At 50.7% G+C, this 23,093-nt stretch overlaps 1 protein-coding gene across 3 annotated transcripts in view; it reads right to left on the reverse strand.

Moving 5' to 3' along the window:
- Positions 1–23,093, reverse strand: part of PPP1R1A (protein phosphatase 1 regulatory inhibitor subunit 1A) — an 81,172-nt gene that overhangs the window by 10,930 nt on the left and 47,149 nt on the right. For all 3 annotated transcript variants that reach the window (XM_073318379.1, XM_073318378.1, XM_073318377.1), the window contains exons 2-4: positions 22,625–22,685; positions 6,771–6,808; positions 5,456–5,519 (exon numbers count right to left, since the gene is read on the reverse strand). In XM_073318379.1, the coding sequence (XP_073174480.1) occupies positions 5,456–5,519; positions 6,771–6,808; positions 22,625–22,685 (163 nt within the window). The remainder of the gene's footprint in view (positions 1–5,455; positions 5,520–6,770; positions 6,809–22,624; positions 22,686–23,093) is intronic.

Genomic DNA, 23,093 nt, shown 5'->3' on the forward strand with positions numbered 1-23,093 from the left:
CAGAACACGCAGAGGGTCAGCCAGCCCAGCCCAGCTCAGCAGAGTGAGAGACAGAAGGGTGAGGCCCAGCTCCGGCCCACAACATTTTGGCACCTGAGGCAGGGAGCTCAAATGATGCCCCCATGCCCCCTCGCTTGGGCCAAAACTTTGAAAAATTTCAATTCTGCCGCCTTCTTCTTCTACTCCTCTCATGGTACTGCTCTGCTACCTACCCCAATAAAGGAGAACCAACAACTTAAAATGCCTTGTTCAAAAATTTTAAGTAACACTTAACTTTCAAATGCCTGAACAGCAAATGTAACTTTTCTTGTCTGCATAGTAAACATTGGCATTTTTATCTGTTTGAATCTGTTTGCTTTCCGTGCCTTCTTGGTTGTAAATATTTGAACTACTTCCTGCTGAAGGTCCACAGTCTGGGCCAGCTCATGCTCTATTGAGATGGCTGCAAGGCCGACCAGCCTCTCCTGGGTCCTTGTGGGGCGTAGATGTGTTTTTATTAACTTCAGCTTGGAGAAGCTGCATTCTCCACTGGCAACTGCTACAGGAAGTGTTAGAAGTATGCACAGAGCAACTAAAGCATTTGGAAAGAGGGTGGTCATCTTATTTGTGCTCATAGAGTCCAGAACAGCCTTTGGAGTTGATCCTGCTGAAATGTATCTTGAAAGGGCTTTCAGTTCATTACCTAAATCACTCACATCAATGTGTCAACACTGTCTCTAGTGCCCTGAATTGCTGGTGTAGGTCTTCTTCAGATATAGTGAGGAGTTTGGGAATATCATACAACATCCCAAATATACTTCTGTGTTCCTTGAGCTGCAGGAAACGTTCTTCAACTGACTGTATTGCACAATCTAGCACCTGGTTAAATAATTCAATTTTGAATTGTTGTTTGGGGTCTCATGGGATTATTGCGTGTCTTGTAATCAAAATGTCTTCTTCTTCCATGACTCTTGTATTTTTGAATGGGTGGGAAAATAGCTTCAGTGTGAAGTTCCTTTGCCAACTTCTGTGCACTCGTCAGAATGTTTTGAAATCCCTCATCTGACCGGTAAGACTGTAGGTCTGGCTTTGCTTTGTCCAGTTGTTCCATTGCTCCAGATATATCAAGGTCAACACCTTGGAATCTCTTGCTTACAACATTTATTTCAAACAGTCTGTCATGCCACAACACTAAGCCACACAGAAATTTGAAGTGATGTATGTTTCTGGTGATTCCATTTCCCTCTGCCACTGTTCTCCCATGAACAGTTCCTGTCATAGTCTTATCCTCCATAATGGCAACTATGGCATCATCTATCTTCCCAATTTGGTGTTTGATGGGCTTTATTGCCTCCACTCAACTTTCCCATTGTGTGGCACTCAGTGGTTTCAGTGTCAGAGAGAATGTTCCCAGATGTTGCTTCAAAATTTGCCATCGATGAGTTGATGCAGAGAAAAATACATAAATGCTTTGAATTACATTAAAAAATTCAGCAGCCTCACTAGAAGCTGATGCTGCATCACTGACCACCACGTTCAATGAACGAGAACTGCATGGGACAAAAAAAGCTCGAGGGTTTAACTCTTGGATCCGTGTCTGCTCTCCTCTGTCCTTTCCTCTCATGTTGGCACCGTTATCGTAGCCCTGACCTCTCGTGTCAGCTATCGCAATGCCCGTATCTTCCAGCTTTTTAAGAAGCACATTTGTCATACCAGCTCCTGTAGTATCATCATGTCAATACATTCTGGAAAATGCTCTCGGACCGTCACCACTGCCGGGACATTTTCACTAGGTTCTGTTGTTGTTACAAAATGCTCCATTAAAGTCATTTGTTCCGTATGGCTGATGTCAGGTGCGCAGTCCGGAATAACAGAGTCATATCTGCTGACTTCAGAGCTGCCACAATCTTCTGTTTAACTTTTGTTGCCAGTAACGGTCTCATTTTGAATTGTTTTTCCAAGATAGTGGTGTGTGTACATTGCTTGGGTGGTGACTCTTCTTAGATGCTCCTGGAGTACAGCATCAAAGTCAGCCATCAGCTCCATAATATTAAGGAAGTTTCCATTGTTTGGCACATACTGCTGATCTGAAGTACCGCGCAGTGCTAGGGTTTGGGTAGCAGCATTCTCACAATGGCAATGAGCCTTTTCAGAACACTTTGCCACTAAAGAGCCTCTGATGCAATCTTCTCTTGATGCTGATCATCTGTGGTGGCCTTTAACCTTAGTCTCATCTCAAACTCTTTCCACCTATGGAATGCTCTCTGGTGATTTGCTGCCTTCTCATGGCAAGTCAGATTTCTAGCCAGATTTTTCCAGTCATTTGTTCCTGTAGAACCCAATGTGTCTGGAACATTAGACTGGAAGAAGAGTTTGCAACAAAACCAATATGCAGCATTCTGGGTTTTTGAGTACATAAGCCATGTCACCATTGGGGATTTCACGCCACTAATGTGTTGGATGGAAACTTCTATTTTCATTGTATTTGAGGAACATGAAGTTTTTCACTTGCTGTGGCCCATGCAGTACAAGGAAGTCCCTCAGGCTACTGCTCAAGTGGGTCCACAGTCCTGGATCATCTAGACTTAAGGAACTAAACTCAGCAGCAGCTGTTTCTTGCTCCTCCACCACACTCTTCTCTGATCTACACTTTTCTTCAGGAACGTACATGGTTACATCCATTTGAGATGGAGATATGGATGCTGCAGTAGCTGCCAGGTCACCTGCACTCTGACTAACTGGAAGATCAGGCATCTCCTCACCACTCACATCCTCACTGGGGCGGGAAGGCTCACTGTGAACATTTGTGTTTATATGTCTCAGGAGAGCTCCCTCCCGCTTAGATAGAAAAGCTTCCTTTGCTTTCTTTCTTTTTCTGAATGCTGCCCCAGAGGGGCGTTTTCTTCTTTCATTCATGATTGCTGTTCTGTGCCAGCTAGAGTGGCTCTCATCACTCAGTTGAAGGGGACAAATAAGCAGACTGGTAGCAGGGCCTGAGTGAGGGAAGATATCAGCGTCTTAAGGGCCTAACTGGCTCCTACTACTTCAGTTGACTGCCTGTTCTCCTCATTGAGTTCAGGGAAGCAGCAGACACAGTTTTCTACACTCTGGGTCCTAGCGCACAGCCAGGTTTTCAGCAGAGGTGAAGATGAGAGGGACAGGGCATTAGGCGGAGAGAGGCAAGGGACAAAGCTGTGGAAAAGATGCTTGGCTGGGCCCTGCCAAGGAACAGAGGAGGCAGATTCCCGGTGATGGGAGGGCAGGCAGTAGAGGGAGAGGAGTGGTGAAAAGTGACAGAGCTTCTAACCCCCAGGGCCCCTGGGGAGGGAAGCAAAGCAGGTGGGTGTTAGAAACAAAGACGACAGCCGAGTCCTGAGATGGACATGGAAGAGGGGCTGGGGCCCCACGTGCTGGGAGGCAGCAGGGAGGACATTGGAGGCAGCTGCAGCAGCCAAGGTGCTGAAGGGAGCAAAGTCTGTGACCAGGTGGAGAGGGGTGGAGATGGGGCCATGCAGATCCCCTGCTGCTCCGCTGGCTGCAATTGGTGAGGTGCTCACTGCGGATGGACTGGGAGGGTCTGAGTCAGGGAAGGCTCCAGGCTCTGCAAGTCCCTTATTGACTTATCCTTTCTACAGCACCTTTCACCTGGAGATCCTCACAGGAATCAGTTCACCCCCCTCTGCCCTCCACACATCGAAATGCAGCCACCTTTGGTGTGGAGCACAGCAGCTGTTCAACAGCTTCACTGCAATGTGGCACAACCATGTAGGAAGGAGGTGAAGAACAAAAGCTGGAGGGTGGATTTATTGTAGCCGTGTTTGAGGTGAGTGTGACGAAGTGGGCCTGTTCTTAATGTTTCCTACGAATATTGTGGGGGTGCCTCAGTTTCCCCTATGCAGTTCTTAAGTATCTAGGTGGTGGGGTAAGGGTGTATGATCATTGCAGAGCCCTAGAGGGCAGGTGTGTGCAGGGGTCTGGACACAGAGAATGGCCAACACCCTGTTTCCTGGCAACTGATGGCCTGGGCCCTTCCCCCCTGCAAGGTGAAAGCTGAAGGGTTGGAGAACAAAGGAATCAGGTGACCACCTGGCCCGGGAAAGGAACAAAGCCCAGAGGAGGAGGGGCTGGAGGGAGTGTCAGTTTGGGGCTGGCTGGGACATGCAGTGAAGGGCAGACGTGGTTGTCTGGCTCACTGGCCCCAAAATGGACCCAGCTGAGGGGTCCCGTTCTCTGCACCTGCAAGCTCTGTTTTAGACCATGTTCCTGTCGTCTAATAAACCTTCTGTTTTACTGGCTGGCTGAGAGTCACGTCTGACTGCGAAGTTGGGGTGCAGGACCCTCTGGCTTCCTCAGGAGCCCCGCCTGAGCGGACTGGCTGGGGGAAGCACACGGAGGGGCAGAGGATGCTGAATGCTCCGAGGTCAGACCCAGGAAGGTGGAAGCTGTGTGAGCTGTGTGTCCTGAAGACAGGCTGCTCACAGAAAGGCAACTGCCCCAGAGTCCTGACTGGCTTCATGGGGAGCAGTTCCAGAGCATCGCCCAGGGACTCCGTGACAGCGAGACTCCAGAGCTTCACCCCCCGAGAATAACACCAGGGTATCTGCACCCGCCACCAACACTAGTTTAGAGGGCAGAGAGCCCACTATGGCATCACCAACCCTACTTCCTGCAGCACCCGAGCTCCCCTTGGTCACCCATCTGAGATCAGGCTATGCCTAGTACTGTTTACCTTGCAAGTTCAGAGCACATACTTAGCTCACTGCCTTCTTTTCTTATACTGCTAGCAACACAATTATTCATTTAAAAATAACTCCACAGACATGTCAGCTGCTGCATCGTGAACCGTGGAGTGGAACTGGGACGCACCGTCAAGCCACGTGGCTGCTCAGTTCAGCAACCCAGTGTGCTTACGAAGCGTTTGAAATGGGTCTGTGCCCAACTCACAGCTCCACACCCCTCAAGCTGGCGGGGATGTGCGATGCCCTGGATACCCAAACCCACAGCCACTTCCCAGACTTGCAGGTGACCCCGTCTTTAGAATGGGGGAAGGCACGCTGGCCTGTGGACAGAACAGCAGCCTGGAGTGATATGGGCAGGAGCCCCCTGCATTATATAACGCCAACTGCTCACTGGCTGGTAAATGTCAGGAGGGGAACCGAGCTGTTCTTTCGCTGTGTGCAGAATGAATACTGCAGTCCAAGCGCCTACCCTCTGCTCCCCCAGCTCAGAGAGTCTCTCCAGAGGCCCCCAGTGCCAGAACATGGGACAAGACTGGGGAGGACAAAGGGGGCAGCTGGCAGGGAAATGGAGCAAGGCTCAGAGGGAGAGGGAGGGAATGTCAGATGGAAGGCCGGGCGGATGAAGGAAGCAGGAGAAAACAGAAGCCTCTCCCAGAGAGAACTGGGCGTGAGATGTGCCCACTTCATGTCCTTGTGCCTCCTAACAGCAGTGTGAAGCGGAGGGCATGCCACGGTACCTTTCATGGTGGGGGTCGTGCGGGGGACCTTCTTCCTCTGTCTGGGAGACATGGACAGTCCCGGCTGCAAAGAGAGGGAAGGCCAGGTCACAACAGGATACTGCACGGCACGAGAGCAACCAGGGCCGGAGGCGCCAGTGGCTGCATTGGTAGCTGGCTGGGGAGTGGGGCTGGCATCCAGCAGGCACAGAACAGGGCACATGCCCCCCCCCCCCCCCGCCCTCCACAGCACAGCTCCCAGGGTGCTTTTGGTCAAGATGCAGCAATGCCTGCTGGGACCTGCGCACATTCTCATGTTCAGCCTCGGAGGGGGGCACAGGGAGAGGGGTGTGCGAGCAGTGAGGTCTCACCACCTGGATCCCAATGGAGCAATGACCGGCTGGCAGCCCTGCTATAGCTAAGGGGCCCCAGACATCGGCTGATTACAATAACTCAAGTGCAGCGCTGGTATCCCGTACGTCCCCCTCCTCCATCCCCAAGGGCACCCCCAGACACACCACAACCCACTGCACACAGAAGTCCACATGCAGTCTCACTCCCCTTCATGCCCCTTTGGAAGAGCTCTGGTGAGGGAGCCTGTGGAGTGGCTAGCAGGGCTGGGGGCTGCCTGCAGTTAGGGCTGGGGGCTGCCTGCAGTTAGGACTGGGGGCTGATGGGGGTACGTCCTGGGTGTGGCTCATTTCACCGTCACAGCTGGGACGTACGGGGGACTGGTTACAGATTTCATAGAAATCCTTCCTGGAGCTCAGGGAGAACCGAGATTCCTTCCCGACACCCGTGCACGCAGTCTGTCTGCTTCCACAACCCTCACCCATCCCCAGCCCCCACTTGCCCACCCCTCACCCCCAGAGAGCCTCTCCCACCCACCCCACATGCCCATTTCCCCACAGCTAGGCACGTGCACATTCACACACCACACGCAGACTCCCACACTTCCTTTACCCCTGCCCCTGCTCCCGCACACAGTCTCTCCTGCCTGCTAGCTCAGGTCTGGAGTCGCCCGGGGGAGCTGGGTCCTGGGAGCAGCCCAATGGCCTCTCCTCGTCTGCACTCCCTACGCCACTGTTCTCCAAGAATGGCAGCCTCGTGGCCCGCTGGGCCCAGGGATCAGGCTAGGCTGACCCGACTGACAGAACCGCTCTGCCCTGCTGCTCTGGGCTGACCAGGAACGTGAGACTCAGGCATGATCCTGCTAGGAAATGCAAGGCATGCAGAGTCCTACCGTGCAGGGCTCCCCTGATGGGCGCCCGTGTGCAGGACTGCCAGCCCCTTCCAAACCACCAGAGGAGGATCCATGAGACAAGGAGGCACCTACCTTCAGCAATGGGTTGGGGAGCCGGTCCTCGTCAATTTCTGTGGGGCAGAGGGGGCACGTGGAAATGGGGAGAAAAAGAATGGGGGGTGGGAGAGAAAAGGAGCAACAGGTTAATAGAGAGAAGACTCCAGGAGCTGGTCACACCCAGGTGGATGCTCAGGGGAAGGTCCAGCCCTGGGGATCTTCAGCAGCTGCTTTATAACACACTGCATTCAAACCACTAACCCCCTCCCCGCTGACCGTAGGAATCCTTTGCATTTCCATACTGTCCTCAGCTGGGGATCTCAAAATGCTGCAGAAATATGGATTAACTTCATCGCAGCACCCCAGTGAGAGAGGGGGCAGGTCAGGGGGCTCAGCCCTGGTCTACAAAGGGGGAAACAGCTGGGCTATTTGCTCAGACACTCTTTCTGCCCCATCAAGCAGCCAGAGGCTGGGCCCGACTGACACGCCCCTCATGTGTCATTCCCACCACCGCAAAGTGGGTGCCAAACACCACCCAGTCAGCACGGGAGCACTTTTTGCCCACTTAGAATTATAGAATCGTAGAAGATTAGGGTTGGAAGAGCCCTCAGGAGATATCTAGTCCAACCCCCTGCTCAAGGCAGGACCAACCCCCAACTAAATCATCCCAGCCAGGGCTTTGTCAAGCCTGACCTTAAAAACCTCTAAGGAAGGAGATTCCACCACCTCCCTAGATAACCCATTCCAGTGTTTCACCACCCTCCTAGTGAAATAGTGTTTCCTAATATCCAACCTAGACCTCCCCCACTGCAACTTGAGACCATTGCTCCTCGTTCTGCCACCTGCCGCCACTGAGAACTGGGCAGGGCAGCAGCAGGTCAGTCCCTGGCCAGGAGTCTCACTTTATTGCTGGTGAAATGCATTGGCTCAGTCCCAGGGAGCATGCTGGCTCCTAGCGCCCAGCAATGGAGTCTTTGTGCCAGGGCACCACAGCCCATGCTGGTGTGGGACACATGGCACAGCAGACCTCACGCTGCCGGACTCACCCTGAAGCAGCTTCACTTGCTGACGATTTGCCGCAGTGTGGCTGAGATCGGGATCAGGCCCAGCCCGCTCACTTTGTTCCCAGGTTTCCCTGGAGAGGTGGGTTTTGCCTGTAGAGCAGAGTCCCTGCTGGGCAGCCTGGGTGAGTAGCCCCCTCTCCTCCCAGGCACAGGGGCAGGGTGGGGACAGGATGAGCCTCCCAGAGCATGTGTGTGTGTGGGGGGGGCCCTCTCTTTGCACAGAGTGCCTATGGAATGGGTGTATTTGTGGGCGGTCGTCTGTGTGGGGTGTATACAGAGTGTGTGGGGAGAGTGTCACGGAGTGTGGGGGAGTCCGGCGGACTGCTCCCCTCTTTCTGGGATTCACTGTAACTCTCAGCCAGCCAGGATAACGGAAGGTTTATTGGACAATAGGAACACAGTCTAAAACAGAGCTTGGGGTACAACCAGGACCCCTCAGTCAAGTCCTTCTGGGGGGCAGGGAGCTTAGACTCCAGCCCTGGGGTTCCCTGCGTTCCACCACCCAGCACCAAACTGAAAACAATCCCCCCCCCCCACCAGCAGGCTCTCTCCTGCAGCCTTTGTCCAGTTTCCCGGGCAGAGGAGTTACCTCCTCCCTCCCCCTCCCCCTCCTGGCTCAGGTTACAGGCTCTCAGGTCTCCCATCCCCAGTGAAACTCCCCTGCCAGGTTCCCAGGTCAACACTCCCCCCTCCCTGCTGGGTCACAGAGAGCACAGCAGGGGAGGGTGTACATGTGTGAGATTCCATGGGCTCTCTGCCTGTGTCTCTCCACCTCCCACCAGGACTGAGCTGGGATGCTGTCGCCATGACAATTTCTGCTCCAACAGACTAAAAAAATCCCCTGGTTTTAAAACACTTTCCCACTCAGCAATGGGTACCCAACCAGTAGCACCTCGGTTGCCTGGGAAACAAAACAGAGTGTTGCATTTACACTGGCTTCAGATCCAGGCAAGACGGCACAGCTTAGGGATGCAAGGTCAGGGAGCTGGGGGGAAATGGCTGGTGCCTTTCTCTGTGTGATTGATGAGAGGCTTTCACAGAATCACAGAATATCAGGGTTGGAAGAGACCTCAGGAGATCATCTAGTCCAACCCCCTGCTCAAAGCAGGAGCAATCCCCATTTTTTGCCCCAGATCAACTTAACAGCCCCCTCAAGGATTGAACTCACAACCCTGGGTTTAGCAGGCCAATGCTCAAGTTTATCGACATTTACTGATAAAAATCTAATTCTGCCAAGCCTATCTAAAGGTATGTTTTGGGTTTGATACAAACATCAAGTGACATGTAACGGATGGATGGGGGGAGGGGTGCCAGAACAAGGTTCTAACTGGCTATGTTGCAGGTTTGTACTGCCATACAGGAAATGCAGCTCAGACAACAATTGTACCCTATACTCTAGGTTGAAGGGGGATAGTTGTGTTGTAGAGCAGATACTTGTTAAACCCACCCCCAAATAAAGTGTAGATGACCATGAAAAACAAACCAAAAACAAAGGCACTTACAGGCACTCTGACATCATCATAGAAACTCCACGCCAGAGCCCACCTCATGGTACGGCCTTGACAGAATTCAGTGTGGGTAACTTTAGGAACCCCCTTTGCGTGCCTTCATGCAATCTAGCTGGGTGTGAGGCTACACCTACTGTTGTGCTGAGTAATAACAACACCTGGAGGGGTTTGCTGCTTGTCACTAGCAAAGCATTGTGTGAGACAGCCCAGGCTGGAGAGTTAAGGGGGCACAGTGGTACTCCAGTTCCAGGTTGAACCCCAGGGAACCCCCCACCCCTGCCCCGCAACTTTGTGTCATCTGCAGACTTGATCAGTATGCTCTCTATAGCTACAACCAGGTCATTAATAAAGATGTTAAACAACACCAGACCCAGAACAGATCCTGTGGAACCCCACTTGAGACCTCCCTCTAATCTGACATCATAGTTACTCTTTGTTTGTGGTTGTTCGACTAATTATGTATCCACTCAATGGTAGTTCTGTTGAGCCTGCATTTCTCCAGCTTACTTCTCAGAATGTCATGAGGGGCTTTGTCCAAAGCCTTGCTGAAGTCCAGGTGTGATCTATCAAACCAGTTACTCTGTCAAAGAAGGAAACCATGCTGGTTTGGCATGATTTGTTTTGGGTAAATCCATGCTGGCTGCTAGAGATTACCCCTTTTCAGAGTAACAGCCGTGTTAGTCTGTATTCGCAAAAAGAAAAGGAGTACTTGTGGCACCTTAGAGACTAACCAATTTATTTGAGCATGAGCTTTCGTGAGCTACAGCTCACTTCATCGGATGCATACCGTGGAAACTGCAGCAGACTTTATATACACACAGAGATCATAAAACAATACCTCCCCCCACCCCACTGTCCTGCTGGTAATAGCTTATCTAAAGTGATCATCAAGTTGGGCCATTTCCAGCACAAATCCAGGTTTTCTCACCCCCCCCACCCCCATACACACACAAACTCACTCTCCTGCTGGCAATAGCTCATCCAAACTGTCTGACAGCCCCGCAACCTGAAGCAAATACTCACCAACAACCACATACCACACAACAGAACCACTAACCCAGGAACTTATCCTTGCAACAAAGCCCGTTGCCAACTGTGCCCACATATCTATTCAGGGGACACCATCACAGGGCCTAATAACATCAGCCACACTATCAGAGGCTCGTTCACCTGCACATCCACCAATGTGATATATGCCATCATGTGCCAGCAATGCCCCTCTGCCATTTACGTTGGTCAAACTGGACAGTCTCTACGTAAAAGAATAAATGGACACAAATCAGATGTCAAGAATTATAACATTCATAAACCAGTCGGAGAACACTTCAATCTCTCTGGTCACGCAATCACAGACATGAAGGTCGCTATCTTAAAACAAAAAAACTTCAAATCCGGACTCCAGCGAGAAACTGCTGAATTGGAATTCATTTGCAAATTGGATACTATTAATTTAGGCTTAAATAGAGACTGGGAGTGGCTAAGTCATTATGCAAGGTAGCCTATTTCCCCTTGTTTTTTCCTAACCTCCCCCCCCCCCCCCGGACGTTCTGGTTAAACTTGGATTTAAACTTGGAGAGTGGTCAGTTTGGATGAGCTATTGCCAGCAGGAGAGTGAGTTTGTGTGTGTATGGGGGTGGGGGGGGGTGAGAAAACCTGGATTTGTGCTGGAAATGGCCCACCTTGATTATCATGCACATTGTAGGGAGAGTGGTCACTTTGGATGAGCTATTACCAGCAGGATAGTGAGTTTGTGTGTGGGTTTTTTGGATGGGGGTGAGGGGGTGAGAGAACCTGGATTTGTGCAGGAAATGGCTCACCTTGATTATCATGCACATTGTGTAGAGAGTTGTCACTTTGGATGGGCTATTACCAGCAGGAGAGTGAGTTTGTGTGTGTGGGGGTGGAGGGTGAGAAAACCTGGATTTGTGCTGGAAATGGCCCAACTTGATGATCACTTTAGATAAGCTATTACCAGCAGGACAGTGGGGTGGGAGGAGGTATTGTTTCATATTCTCTGTGTGTATATAAAGTCTGCTGCAGTTTCCACGGTATGCATCCGATGAAGTGAGCTGTAGCTCACGAAAGCTCATGCTCAAATAAATTGGTTAGTCTCTAAGGTGCCACAAGTACTCCTTTTCTTTTAGAGATTACCCCTTCATCATCCAGGTATTTGCAAATTGAATGTTTTATACATAGGGCCCTACCAAATTCACAGTCCATTTTGGTCAATTTCACAGTCATAGGATTTGAAAAATCATAAATGTCATGATTTAAACCTGAAATTTCAGAGTGTTATAACTGTAGGAGTCCTGACCCAAGAAGGAGTTGTGGGATGGTCGCAAGGTTAATGTAAGGGGGTCGCGGTGCTGCTACCCTTACTTCTGCGCTGCTGCTGGCGGCGGCGCTGCCTTCAGAGCTGGGCAGCTGGAAAGCGATGGCTGCTGGTCGAGAGCCCAGCTCTGAAGGCAGAGCCGCCGCCAGCAGCAGCACAGAAGGATGGCATAGCACGGTATTGCCACCCTCACTTCTGCACTGCTGGCCCCGGGGCGCTCCCTTCAGAGCTGGGCACCTGGCCAACAACCAGATCTCTCCAGCCACCCAGCTCTGAAAGGCAGCACATAGATAAGGGGGGCAATACCACAATCCCCCTAAAATAACCTTGCAACCCCCCTGCAATTCCCTTTTGAGTCAGGCCCCCCCCAGTTTGAGAAATGCTGGTCTCCCCCGTGAAATCTGTATAGTATAGGATAAAAGCACACAAAAGACCAGATTTCACCAGGGGAGACCAGATTTCACGGTCCGTGATGCATTTTTCATGGCTGTAAATTGGTAGGACTTTATTTATACATTGCTGTAGTAGCTTCCCAGGTAAAATGTCAGACTGACTGGTCTATAGTTCCCTGGTTCCTCCTTTCCCCCCTTTTAAAGATGGGCCCTAGGTTAGCCCTTCTCCAGTCATCTGGGACCTCTCCTGTCATCCATGAGTTTGTAAATATTATTGCCAGTGGCTTCAGCTAATTCCTTCAGTACCCTGGGCTGAATAGCATCTGGTCCTGCTGATTTGAATTCCTTCAAACTAGTCAGAAGATCTCGGATTTGTTCTTTCCTTATCCTGATCTGCACCCCTTCCTCTTTATTGTCCATGGTAACTTTGTTAGTTGTTTGGTCGCATGTTACTTGGGCACTTGCCCAGAAGGCCATGTGAAATCACCCTCAATGAACTGTTGTTTGGAGCAGTGCTGGGGATTCTGGGATTAAGACAACTGAGTGCAGTCTGGGATGTAACAGCAAGTCCATTACTGTAACGGAATCCTAAATGGTATTATACTGTTCAGCCACTAGGCAGTGCTGTGTGTAACCTAACTTATTTAACCTAACCTCAGCCATACATCCCGGAGCATTGAATAGACTAATAGTGCACATATCTGGTTGTGTATCTTGCTCAGAAGGAAGCTCTGTGACCAGACCATGTCTGGTACAGGAGCATGACATGGCATCAGAAATAAACTAAGAACAGAAACAGAAGGGAAACAGCAACAAAAGTTGGAAACAGAAGGAACAAAGCAACAAAGCTTGCAGGATCTCATCAAAGTGCCACTCTTCAATGCCCCAGAGAACTTCAGCTTTGACAAACCTTCAGAATGGACAGACTGAACACAAGATTTTGCAAGATTTTGCATTGCTGCCAAGTTCCACAGTGAACCTGAAGATATTCAGGTATTTTCTTTGTTTATGCTATTGGGCAGCAGGCAAATCCTTTGACTTTACTGAAGACAGTCACAAAGATGACTATGAAATGGTTCTGGCTATGTTTGATGCATATTTTATACCTCAGAGAAATGTGGTTTATGAAAGAGAATGTTTTCATCAGAGAAAATGCTGAATGTTTTATAAAAGCTCTCTCTTTTATAAAAGATCGGGTTAACACATCTTTCACAGAAGCTACAGACTTAACCCACATTAGCCATAATTGAACAGAGAGGCTGAGATAAACTGTATAGGCAGCCAACAAAATCCTACAGCAGGAAGATCCATTCCTTGCTCTTATGAGTTACAGATCAACACCAGTAGTGGCTACTGGATATAGTCCATCACAACTCCTGATGGGAAGACAGCTCAGAACTATTGTTCCAACTTTGGAACAGAAACTATCTCGAAAGTGGCCAGACATGAAAACAGTAGCCAAATTGGATAAAAAGGCAAAAAGACCCTAAAAACACTTTTACAACAGCTGTCACTCAGAAAACACCTGGGTCTAGAACCTGGTGACTGTGTTTGTGTCAAATTGGATGCAGAAAAAGGATGGATAGGTCCAGCTATTGTAAAGAAAAAGAATTCATCGCCCAGATCATATGTGATTGAGACCAACAGTGGAGAGTTCAACAGAAACCATCGACATATACAGTTTGTTCTTCAGAAAGATCAACAGAGCAAATCCTACAGATGGCGGATACAGAAGAAGAAAACACAAGGATTCCAAACTGAACATAGCCAATCATTGCAATTAATGGACAGCCAGATGAGCAAGCTGTTATGTGTTTGGGTCGTGTAATTAGAAAATCACTATGATTCAGAGGCATTTAACAGACTAATACATGCTGAGCTTCAAAGATAGCGTGATAGCGTAAACTTTGTAAATGGCAGGAATGTAGAACTTAAAGGGGGAGATGTAATGGAATGCACAACCCATCCTGAAGGACGACCCATCACTCTCACAAATCTTGGGAGACAGGCCAGTCCTTGCCTACAGACAGCCCCCCAACCTGAAGCAAATACTCACCAGCAATTACATACCACACAACAGAACCACTAATCCAGGAACCTATCCTTGCAACAAAGCCCGTTGCCAGCTGTGCCCACATATCTATTCAGGGGACACCATCACAGGGCCTAATAACATCAGCCACACTATCAGAGGCTCGTTCACCTGCACATCTACCAATGTGATATATGCCATCATGTGCCAGCAATGCCCCTCTGCCATGTACATTGGTTAAACTGGACAGTCTCTACGTAAAAGAATAAATGGGCACAAATCAGATGTCAAGAATTATAACATTCATAAACCAGTCGGAGAACACTTCAATCTCTCTGGTCACGCAATCACAGACATGAAAGTTGCGATATTACAACAGAAAAACTTCAAATCCAGACTCCAGCGAGAGACTGCTGAATTGGAATTCATTTGCAAATTGGATACAATTAACTTAGGCTTGAATGGAGACTGGGAGTGGCTAAGTCATTATGCAAGGTAGCCTATTTCCCCTTGTTTTCTCCTACTCCCCGCCCCCCCCCCCCCCCGATGTTCTTGTTAAACCCTGGATTTGTGCTGGAAATGGCCCACCTTGATTATCATACACATTGTAAGGAGAGTGATCACTTTAGATAAGCTATTACCAGCAGGAGAGTGGGGTGGGGTGGGGGGGAGAAAACCTTTTGAAGTGATAAACACCCATTTTTCATGGTCTGTGTGTATAAAAACATCCTCACTGTATTTTCCACTTTAATTATGCATCCGATGAAGTGAGCTGTAGCTCACGAAAGCTCATGCTCAAATAAATTGGTTAGTCTCTAAGGTGCCACAAGTACTCCTTTTCTTTTTGCGAATACAGACTAACACGGCTGCTACTCTGAAACCTGTATTATACAGTTCAGCCACTAGGTGGCAATGTGTAACACATACCTTAGTTAAGTTAACCTCTGTCATACCTGGCAAAGTATTAAAGGATCTTACAGTGCTCCCATCTAGTGTGTATCTTGCTCAGAAGGAAGCTCTGGGACCAACCCGTGTCTCTCCAGGAGCACGCCAATTGCCACACGTGTGCCTGCTGAGTGTGAAGGCACTGGCTTGTGCTAATAACCGTCAAGATAACGACAGTGAGGTAAAGTACAATGGATGTAACTCTCTCGTAAAGACAGGGCTTAGCCAGCCGCTACAGAGAACACAATTCCCTCAGCAGCAGCTAACCCAGTCTTAGCTGGGAGTGGCTAAGTCATTATGCAAGGTAGCCTGTTTCCTCTTGTTTTTTCCTACCCCCCCCCCCCCCGATGTTCTGGTTTAACTTGGATTTAAACTTGAAGAGTGGTCAGTTTGGATGAGCTATTACCAGCAGGAGAGTGAGTTTGTGTGTGTATGGGGGTGGGGGGGATGTGAGAAAACCTGGATTTGTGCAGGAAATAGCCCAACTTGATTGTCATGCACATTGTGGAAAGAGTTGTCACTTTGGATGGGCTATCACCAGCAGGAGAGTGAATTTGTGTGGGGGGGTGGAGGGTGAGAAAACCTGGATTTGTGCTGGAAATGGCCCACCTGATGATCACTTTAGATAAGCTATTACCAGCAGGACAGTGGGGTGGGAGGAGGTATTGTTTCATATTCTCTGTGTATATATAAAGTCTGCTGCAGTTTCCACGATATGCATCTGATGAAGTGAGCTGTAGCTCACGAAAGCTTATGCTCTAATAAATTGGTTAGTCTCTAAGGTGCCACAAGTACTCCTTTTCTTTTTGTAATAAGAAGCTGTCACCTAAGATGGTCCCAGGCTCCCCCATTGACTCCCCAGACTCCCCCATTGACACACCAAAAGAAGACCCAGTGCACATAGTTTCATAATAGGATGGTCCTGCTTCTTTTAAATGTCATTAGTAGGCTTCAGAGTCAACACCCATTGAGATGAATGGGGGCGGTTCACTCCTCTTACAGCCACTGCTCCAGTCTGTGCACACTCAAGTGAATATCACTGCATTTGTTACACTCGCTGATAACTGACTGCACTGGTGCTGTGCTCAGGTTGCATCAGCTGAGGATCTGGCCCTTAGTATATTTTTAATGAAAACTGAGATTCTGGAGAACAAGGAGGCAATCATCACAGAAAGAGACTGGCACAATGGTGGCTCACACAGCTCAATGCAAGAGTCCTGTGGATGCCACTCCCTCTCTTTACAGTTGTGTGGCAGGTTGCAAGGATGCCTGAGCCCTGCAGAACCCGTGAATTGGATCACGGAAGGCAGCAAGGGCCTGGTGTGGCTCTGGCTATGCTAAATCTCCCATCGTTAACATTTCGTTCCTGCTGTCACTTTCCATCTCTCCGAGACGGAGAGTTTACCCTGGCTGATGGAGCGTGTCTGCCAGCTCCTTTCATGGTAAGAGACAGAGCGTGGAGCCTTCTCCCTCCAATCTGGCTGCAGGGAGAATACCTGCATTGTGTGCATCAGAGGGTATCATGGCTGCAAAGGGGTTAGCAGGAAAGACAGACCAATTACAGCACAAATGAGCTTGGTCCACCTGCCAGCTCCTCTCAGCTCCATGCATTCAATTAATTTTTGTTTGCATAGACTTCATTTGTGCAGCTCTAGGAACCTCGCTGGCTCTGGCATTTTTTAACGGGCCGAACCAAACCCCCAGATCCAAATGCCACGGGCTTTTGGGATGTTTGAAACCTGGATCCAAATCAATGGCTCCAGCCCCAGTGAGGGACTTGGCATTTGAAAATCTGTCTGCCGCTGGTCCATAGCTGCTTTCCCTTCATCTGCAAGGGGGTTCTGCTCAGCCCCTTGGAGAGTGAGGGAGTGAGTGGCCGCAGCATTGCAAGCTCATTCATATTTGATCGCCCAGGAGTGTTTTTAAAAGACTGCAGCCCTCTGTGGGTCTCAGCAGCGTGTCACAGCTCATTTGTCAGTGGAGTGGAGGGAGCTGGGGCCTTAGTCGGAACAGCAGCTAAATCCTGCCAGCCGTGCTGCTCCCAGAAAGAGGTGAGGCCTTTCCTGGCCCCTAGAGGCACAGAGCAGAGCATTGCTGGGAGGGATTGCAACCCAAATCCAAGCAACAGCTGCCATTTTAATGGAACGCATGAGTGTGAGAGCGACCCTGGCTGTTCTGCGATAGGAATTAGCAAGCAGTGACTCCTTCCCTAGAGCTGGGCACAAAAAGCAAGCCAAAGGGAGTCGTACTAGCTTGGCCTACAACAGAAAACACTCTCACCTGAACCAACTAACATGAAGGGAGACCAGCTAATGGTTTGCACGTATCAGAAGGCAGGAAGCTATCCAGCAGGGACAGGCCCAGGGAGGTGAGGAGGGGTGAGCACTAGGAACGGTGGCACCAAGTTCTGAAAAGAAAAATCTAGGAGAGATAATTGGAAAATGGGCTTTTTGGGGGGCAGAAAATTTCAACTTTTTGGTGGGAAACAAAGTATTTCAATTTGGAAATGCCTCATGAGATCTGCAGTCTGAGTGCTCCAAACTCCCATTCCCCTCTGTAGGCCAGGCCCTGGTCAGACAGCAGCTCCCAGCTGGTGAGGGGAGGCAGTTGCATTATGAAGTCCTTGTGTATCTTGGGAGACATAGTCCAGCCCAGCTCATAGAGGAGAATGGGGAGATGAGGAAACAAACCACAGCTCCCATGAGGCACTACAGCAGGCTCTCTGAATTGAAATATTTGTTTTCAGGTGTTTGTTTTTTTGACAAAAAATGTGGTTTCCCTCTGAAAGCAGACTCTTTGGTCTGCTATTATTTAGTCAAAAATCCAATTTTCCATCAAAAATAATTTGATGGAATTAAAACCAGCTGGAAAATTTATGGCAGGCATCCAGGAAACACTGTAACAATGCAATCTCTATAGAGCTGGATGAATAACGGATTTTTTCATTCACTGGCTGAACCAAAAAATCAGAATTTCTGTTTGGCTTGTGCTGATCCGAAACAGAAAATGTTCAGGTTTCTTTTGTTTTCGGGTGATTTTTCCTCTTTTGTTTTGCTTTTTAAATTACTCTAGCTACATTCTGAAACAGAACATCCTTTCGAAAGTAAAAGTCAAAATGTTTCATTTTGAAAGTGTAAAAAGTTTCAATTTAAAAAAAAATATTTTTTTTAACAGCAGAAATTATTTGCTGAATTCCGCCTGAATTCATGAATAGCTTCAGTCAACCTAAAACTGATTTTTTTGTTGAATAAACTATTGCAGGGGTGGCCAAAGTGTGACTGGGAGACGGGGGAGCTTGGGACCTCTGCCTTGCAGCGGGGTCGGGTGGTAAGGGTTTCTGCCCAGCAGGGAGTGGGGTCTCAGGGCTTCTGTGCAGAAGGGAGGGGAGTCTTGGGGCATCAGCCCTGCAGGAGTCATCTACCAGGGCTAGGGGCTTCAGCAGGAGCAGGGCTGAAGCCCCAACCCATGGCTTCCAGAAGGTGTGCCCCAGCTCTTGAACTTCTGAAGATTGTAGTATGTACCTCGGCGGGCCAGTAAGTTTGGCCACCCCTGAACTATTGTCTGAAAAAGTTCACCCAGCTCTGGTTCTGTGTTGTTAGTGGGAGTCACCAGGTCATGCTATTACATACAGTCTTACAAGTTCTTTTCCCAGTGAGTGAGCAGCATCCAGCCTTCGAAGAAATGCTCTATTGTGGTTAGCTTTGCAATATAGTTTCTTTGGGGGAGCTGTTGCAAACCACTGAGAGTTTGCTCCTTGCCCGACTCTTTCTAGCTAGAACCAATTCAGGGGCAGGGTTACTCCATGGGCACCAGGAATTTAATAAATGTTTCTTTCCAGAAAGCAGCTTGGAGTGTCACTAATGAGCCTTTTGCTTGTTGGTCACTGCTTTGAATCCCAGTGTAGCTGGACTTAGAACTAGCAAGTCAATCACGCCAAAAGGCTCCAGAACAGCGTTTCTGACCAGCTCCCTGCTCCAGGACAGTGCTAGTCATTTCTCCTTCGGAGCGGGGAGCTGGGACTGGGGGCTCCAGCGCTCTTTTTTTAGGACTCAAGCACTGTCTGAAATTTGTTCCCCTCCAGCTAGGCAGCCCTGACATGCAGTACTGGATTTACCACCATGGTGCTGGGCCCACAGTCCAAAGGGGCCCTGGCCTGGCCTGCTCTTCTCTGCCCCCCGCTGTCTCCTGTGGGGGCAGAAGCTTGATGCTGCTGGCTCCTGTTGCAGCAGGACAGGCTCTGCCAGCAGCCAAGCTCCTCCCCTGCTTCTCCTAGCATGCTGCATTCCCTCCCCTCCCCATCTCCCAGCCACCGATCAGCTGTTTGCCTGCAGGAGGGAGGGGGAAGAGCAGAGCCTCAGCATGCTGGCTGCTCTGGGGTGGGGTGGGGTGGGGTGGGGGGGTGGGACCTTGGAGATGGGGCTGGAATCGGGGCTACCCCCTCCAGCCCCTGCCGTGAGCACCCCCATGACCCCAGCCCACATCCCCAGTCCCAACTCCTGCACCCCCTCACACCTCCCCAACCCCCTGCCCAACTTCTGCACCCCCCTCACACCTCCCCAGCCTCCGTCCTGACTCCTGCACCCCCCACACATACCCCACCCTGAGCACCAAACGGGAGCTCCTGCACCCCCCTCCCATTCCCACTTGCACCCCTCGCACCAAACAGGAGCTTCCTCAGGTAAGCGCTCCACACCCCAACCTCCTGCCCCAACCTTGAGCCCCCACCCTCACCCTAGCTCCTGGCCAGACCCCGCACTCCAACATTGTTTTACATTTTTTTGTATAAAGCGCTCTTATCCAAAGCTCTTTAGAATAGTTAGCTAACGGCACAAACAATATTTGGAAAGATCATTAAGTGTCCGTCGAGACCCTCTGCGATTTTTAAGTGGTCTGTGGAAAAATAAGTTAGACTACAAGAACAATCAAGGTACCTCACTTTATTTTCATTTACTTACTATTACTTATAGGAGGAGGATGAAGAAAAAAAGAATGAAAAACGGGGGCAGGGGGAGATAAGAGAGAATGTTCTTTTTGTTGGCGGGGTCCCAAGGAGGGGCCCCAAAAATGAAGCTGAGCACAGGGCCGGGGGGGCCCCACTAACTCTAAATCCACCACTGGCTGTCACGTCATATGGGCTGGGGATACTGTGCCGACTGATCCCCCCAGTCTCCAACCTACCTGGGTAGCAGTACAACAGACATGGCCCTGCCCGCTAGCTCCTCTCCACTCCCTAGCCCACCCACCACTTGCTTCCCCCCCCCACTGCTTAAAAATGATTGTTTGCCCCTTCCCCTCCGCTCAGGGTTTTCTGGCGGCCCTGTTGCCAGGTATCCAGTTTTAGACTGAAAACTCCAGTAGAAAACGGGACCTGAGTGTCCGGTTAGCAGTGCTGAGTGGAAACTAAAAGTCCGGTTATAGGAGTAACCACATTAGCCTCCTCTCCCCCCACTCCCAACACCCACCCCAGAGGGCTGGAAGAAAGCCTGTCCTGCTGCTGCAGGAGGGGGCAGCTCCGTGCAGAGAGAGACGAAGAGACTGGGCTAGAACCAGGTAGGTACCCGCTTTATGTGGGCAGGGGTGGGAGGGGGATCCTGTTTACACCGTCCCTAGCCCTGCTGCGCTTGCAGTTTACCCATGGCCCCCCCCTTGCTCCGGGAACCAACCCTAGCTCCCACCCCACTGTGCTTTTGCCCCCGGCCCCTTTTACAATCATTCCCCACAAATATGTTTGGCACTGGGCCCACAAAAAGTTAATCCGGCCCTGCTGACATGAAATGAGTTTGTCGAATCTCCATTCCAACTTCTACACTACCACCGTGCTGCATGCGAGACAGTGAACTGCTGGGGCCAGGGACTGTCCCACACCTGTCTGTACAGTGCCCTGTGTGACCGGACCCTGTTCTCAGCTGGGGCCTCTAATGAGAGCTCCAGCAGGAGGGGCCAAACCTGCCTTACTCGTGATGACTGTGGTAGAGTTGACAGCACCGTAACCATGGGGGGAGGTATGGGGGGGAGGAAGTCCCTGGATCAAAACAAAACAAAATAAAATACATGATTTTGCAGACAGGCTCATGAGCTGTAAACTTAGAATATCAGGGTTGGAAGGGACCTCAGGAGATCATCTAGTCCAACCCTCTGCTCAAAGCAGGACCAAGCCCCAATTTTTTCCCCAGATCCCTAAATGGCCCCCTCAAGGATTAAGCTCACAACCCTGGGTTTAGCAGACCAATGCTCAAACCACTGAGCTATCCCTCCATACAGCCACCACAACCATCTGACCACATGCAGGTCACAAAACGCCTTAACACAAGCCCCTTCCAAATCAGTGGCCTGGTATCAAAGATGCTGATCACCTTCCTCCCCCTCGAGTCAACAAGAACTGGGAAGTCGGAAGTAAGAACAATCAGGCCATGTATTTCAGAGCCTCAATATGGGATTCAGGACCCGACTGTGGGGTCCACATTGGAAATCGCTGTCGTTGGTCTCTGCAGTGCTGTCCGAGTCCTGCTGCTTTTTACCCACTTGCATGGCTCATGCCAACCTCTCTGCTAACTTGCTCCCCATGTCTGGTGCACACAATCATCCCATGCCCAGAGGAAACACCCCCCAACCCCCCACCTGACAGGCCCTGGGCGCAGCCTGCATGGGCCAGGCGTGCGGCTGGGAGGGAAGCACAGTGAAAAACAGAACAGAAGAGCGAGGGAGAGAGCTGGAGAGAGAAGGAGGGAGAGGGAGAAGGTGATGAGGGAAGCTGGAAAGATTCAAGGAGGGGGAGGGTAGCACAGTAGCCAGCCACATCCCTGCCCCACAACCCAGAGGCTGGGAGCCCCATGGCTGCTGTCAGAGTCTACACATCACGTTGCAGGTCAGATGCAGCCCTTGCAAGCAGAGGGAAGGCGGCCACCTTGACATCTCCCTAGACAGACAGAGAGACAGACAAACAGATCCCAGGGACACATAGTTCAGCCAGGCAGCTGCTGCCTGGTGCGGGGAGAAGCTGCCAAGGACTCCTGGGATGGGACAGCACAGGCCAGGCCTCTCCGATGCCAGAGGCAGCTGTTTCCAAGGGAGACGGAAGATGGATGGGGTGAGGCAGGGGGCTGAGCTCCCTGGGACTCTGTGACTGCTCCAGCCCTGGGAGCAGAGCAGGAAGCGCAGCCTGGACTGGAGCAAGGTGGTGCTGGTTGGGGTGGGGAAGCAGCCAGGAGGGAAAGTGAGGGGGAGATCCCCCTCTGATGAGGGAGCAAGTCTCCCCGCCCCCTGAGTCTGGGGGTATGCGCTGCGCGGCAGTACGAGAGCAGTGGTGCCTAAAAATTCACCACTGGCGCACGGCCAGAACCCAGGACTGCTCTTCTGGACATCAGGCCCTTAACCATGATCCTTTGCCCAGGCCCACTGGCTGGCCAGGGGCTGCGCCCCTCATTAACGGGGAGCAGGTTTTGGAGCCGTAGGGGAGGGAGTGGGGTTGGTGTGCCTGGAGAGGCCCCTGGCATAAGGGCCTGGACTCTGCAAGTTCCACCCAGACGCAGGGCCAGGCCTGAGAAAGGAAACCGTTTTCCCCGGGTCTCCGGAAGAGAGACTGATTCCTGCAAATCATCTGCTGGCTACAGGTCTCACCTGGGGATGACTGGTCGCTGCTCAGAACCAGGGTGGCGGGAGTTGGCCGGCGCCTCCGGATCTAGACAGAGAGAGGGGACAAAAATAATCTCTACATATCAGAGGAGACAAAGCAATACAATACGGCAGCACCCCAGAGACTGACCCAACACGCGGTGTCAGCCTGCCACTGCCTGGGTGCAGCAAGCTGCTTGCAACTGGCCACTGCGTTGTCTCATCCATCAGAGGCACTGCTGTGCGCAGCAGGCCTGATCCCACCCTCCCCCTATATCCAAGGCGAGGGCGGGGTGGGCAGCACATTGCTGAGAGCAGAGTTTAGCCTGGTGCTGCCTGTCTGTAGGTACTTACTGCACCCTAGCCATTTGTCTCTTGTACAACAGCTGCAGGTGGGCTGATATTTAGCACAGCATTAATTAGAGATGCCTCAAACCCCCAAATCTGCATCTGGGGGAGGATTTCATACAACCAT

Source organism: Lepidochelys kempii, chromosome 20 (genome assembly GCF_965140265.1).
Source record: "Lepidochelys kempii isolate rLepKem1 chromosome 20, rLepKem1.hap2, whole genome shotgun sequence".
NCBI classification, from domain to species: domain Eukaryota; kingdom Metazoa; phylum Chordata; order Testudines; family Cheloniidae; genus Lepidochelys; species Lepidochelys kempii.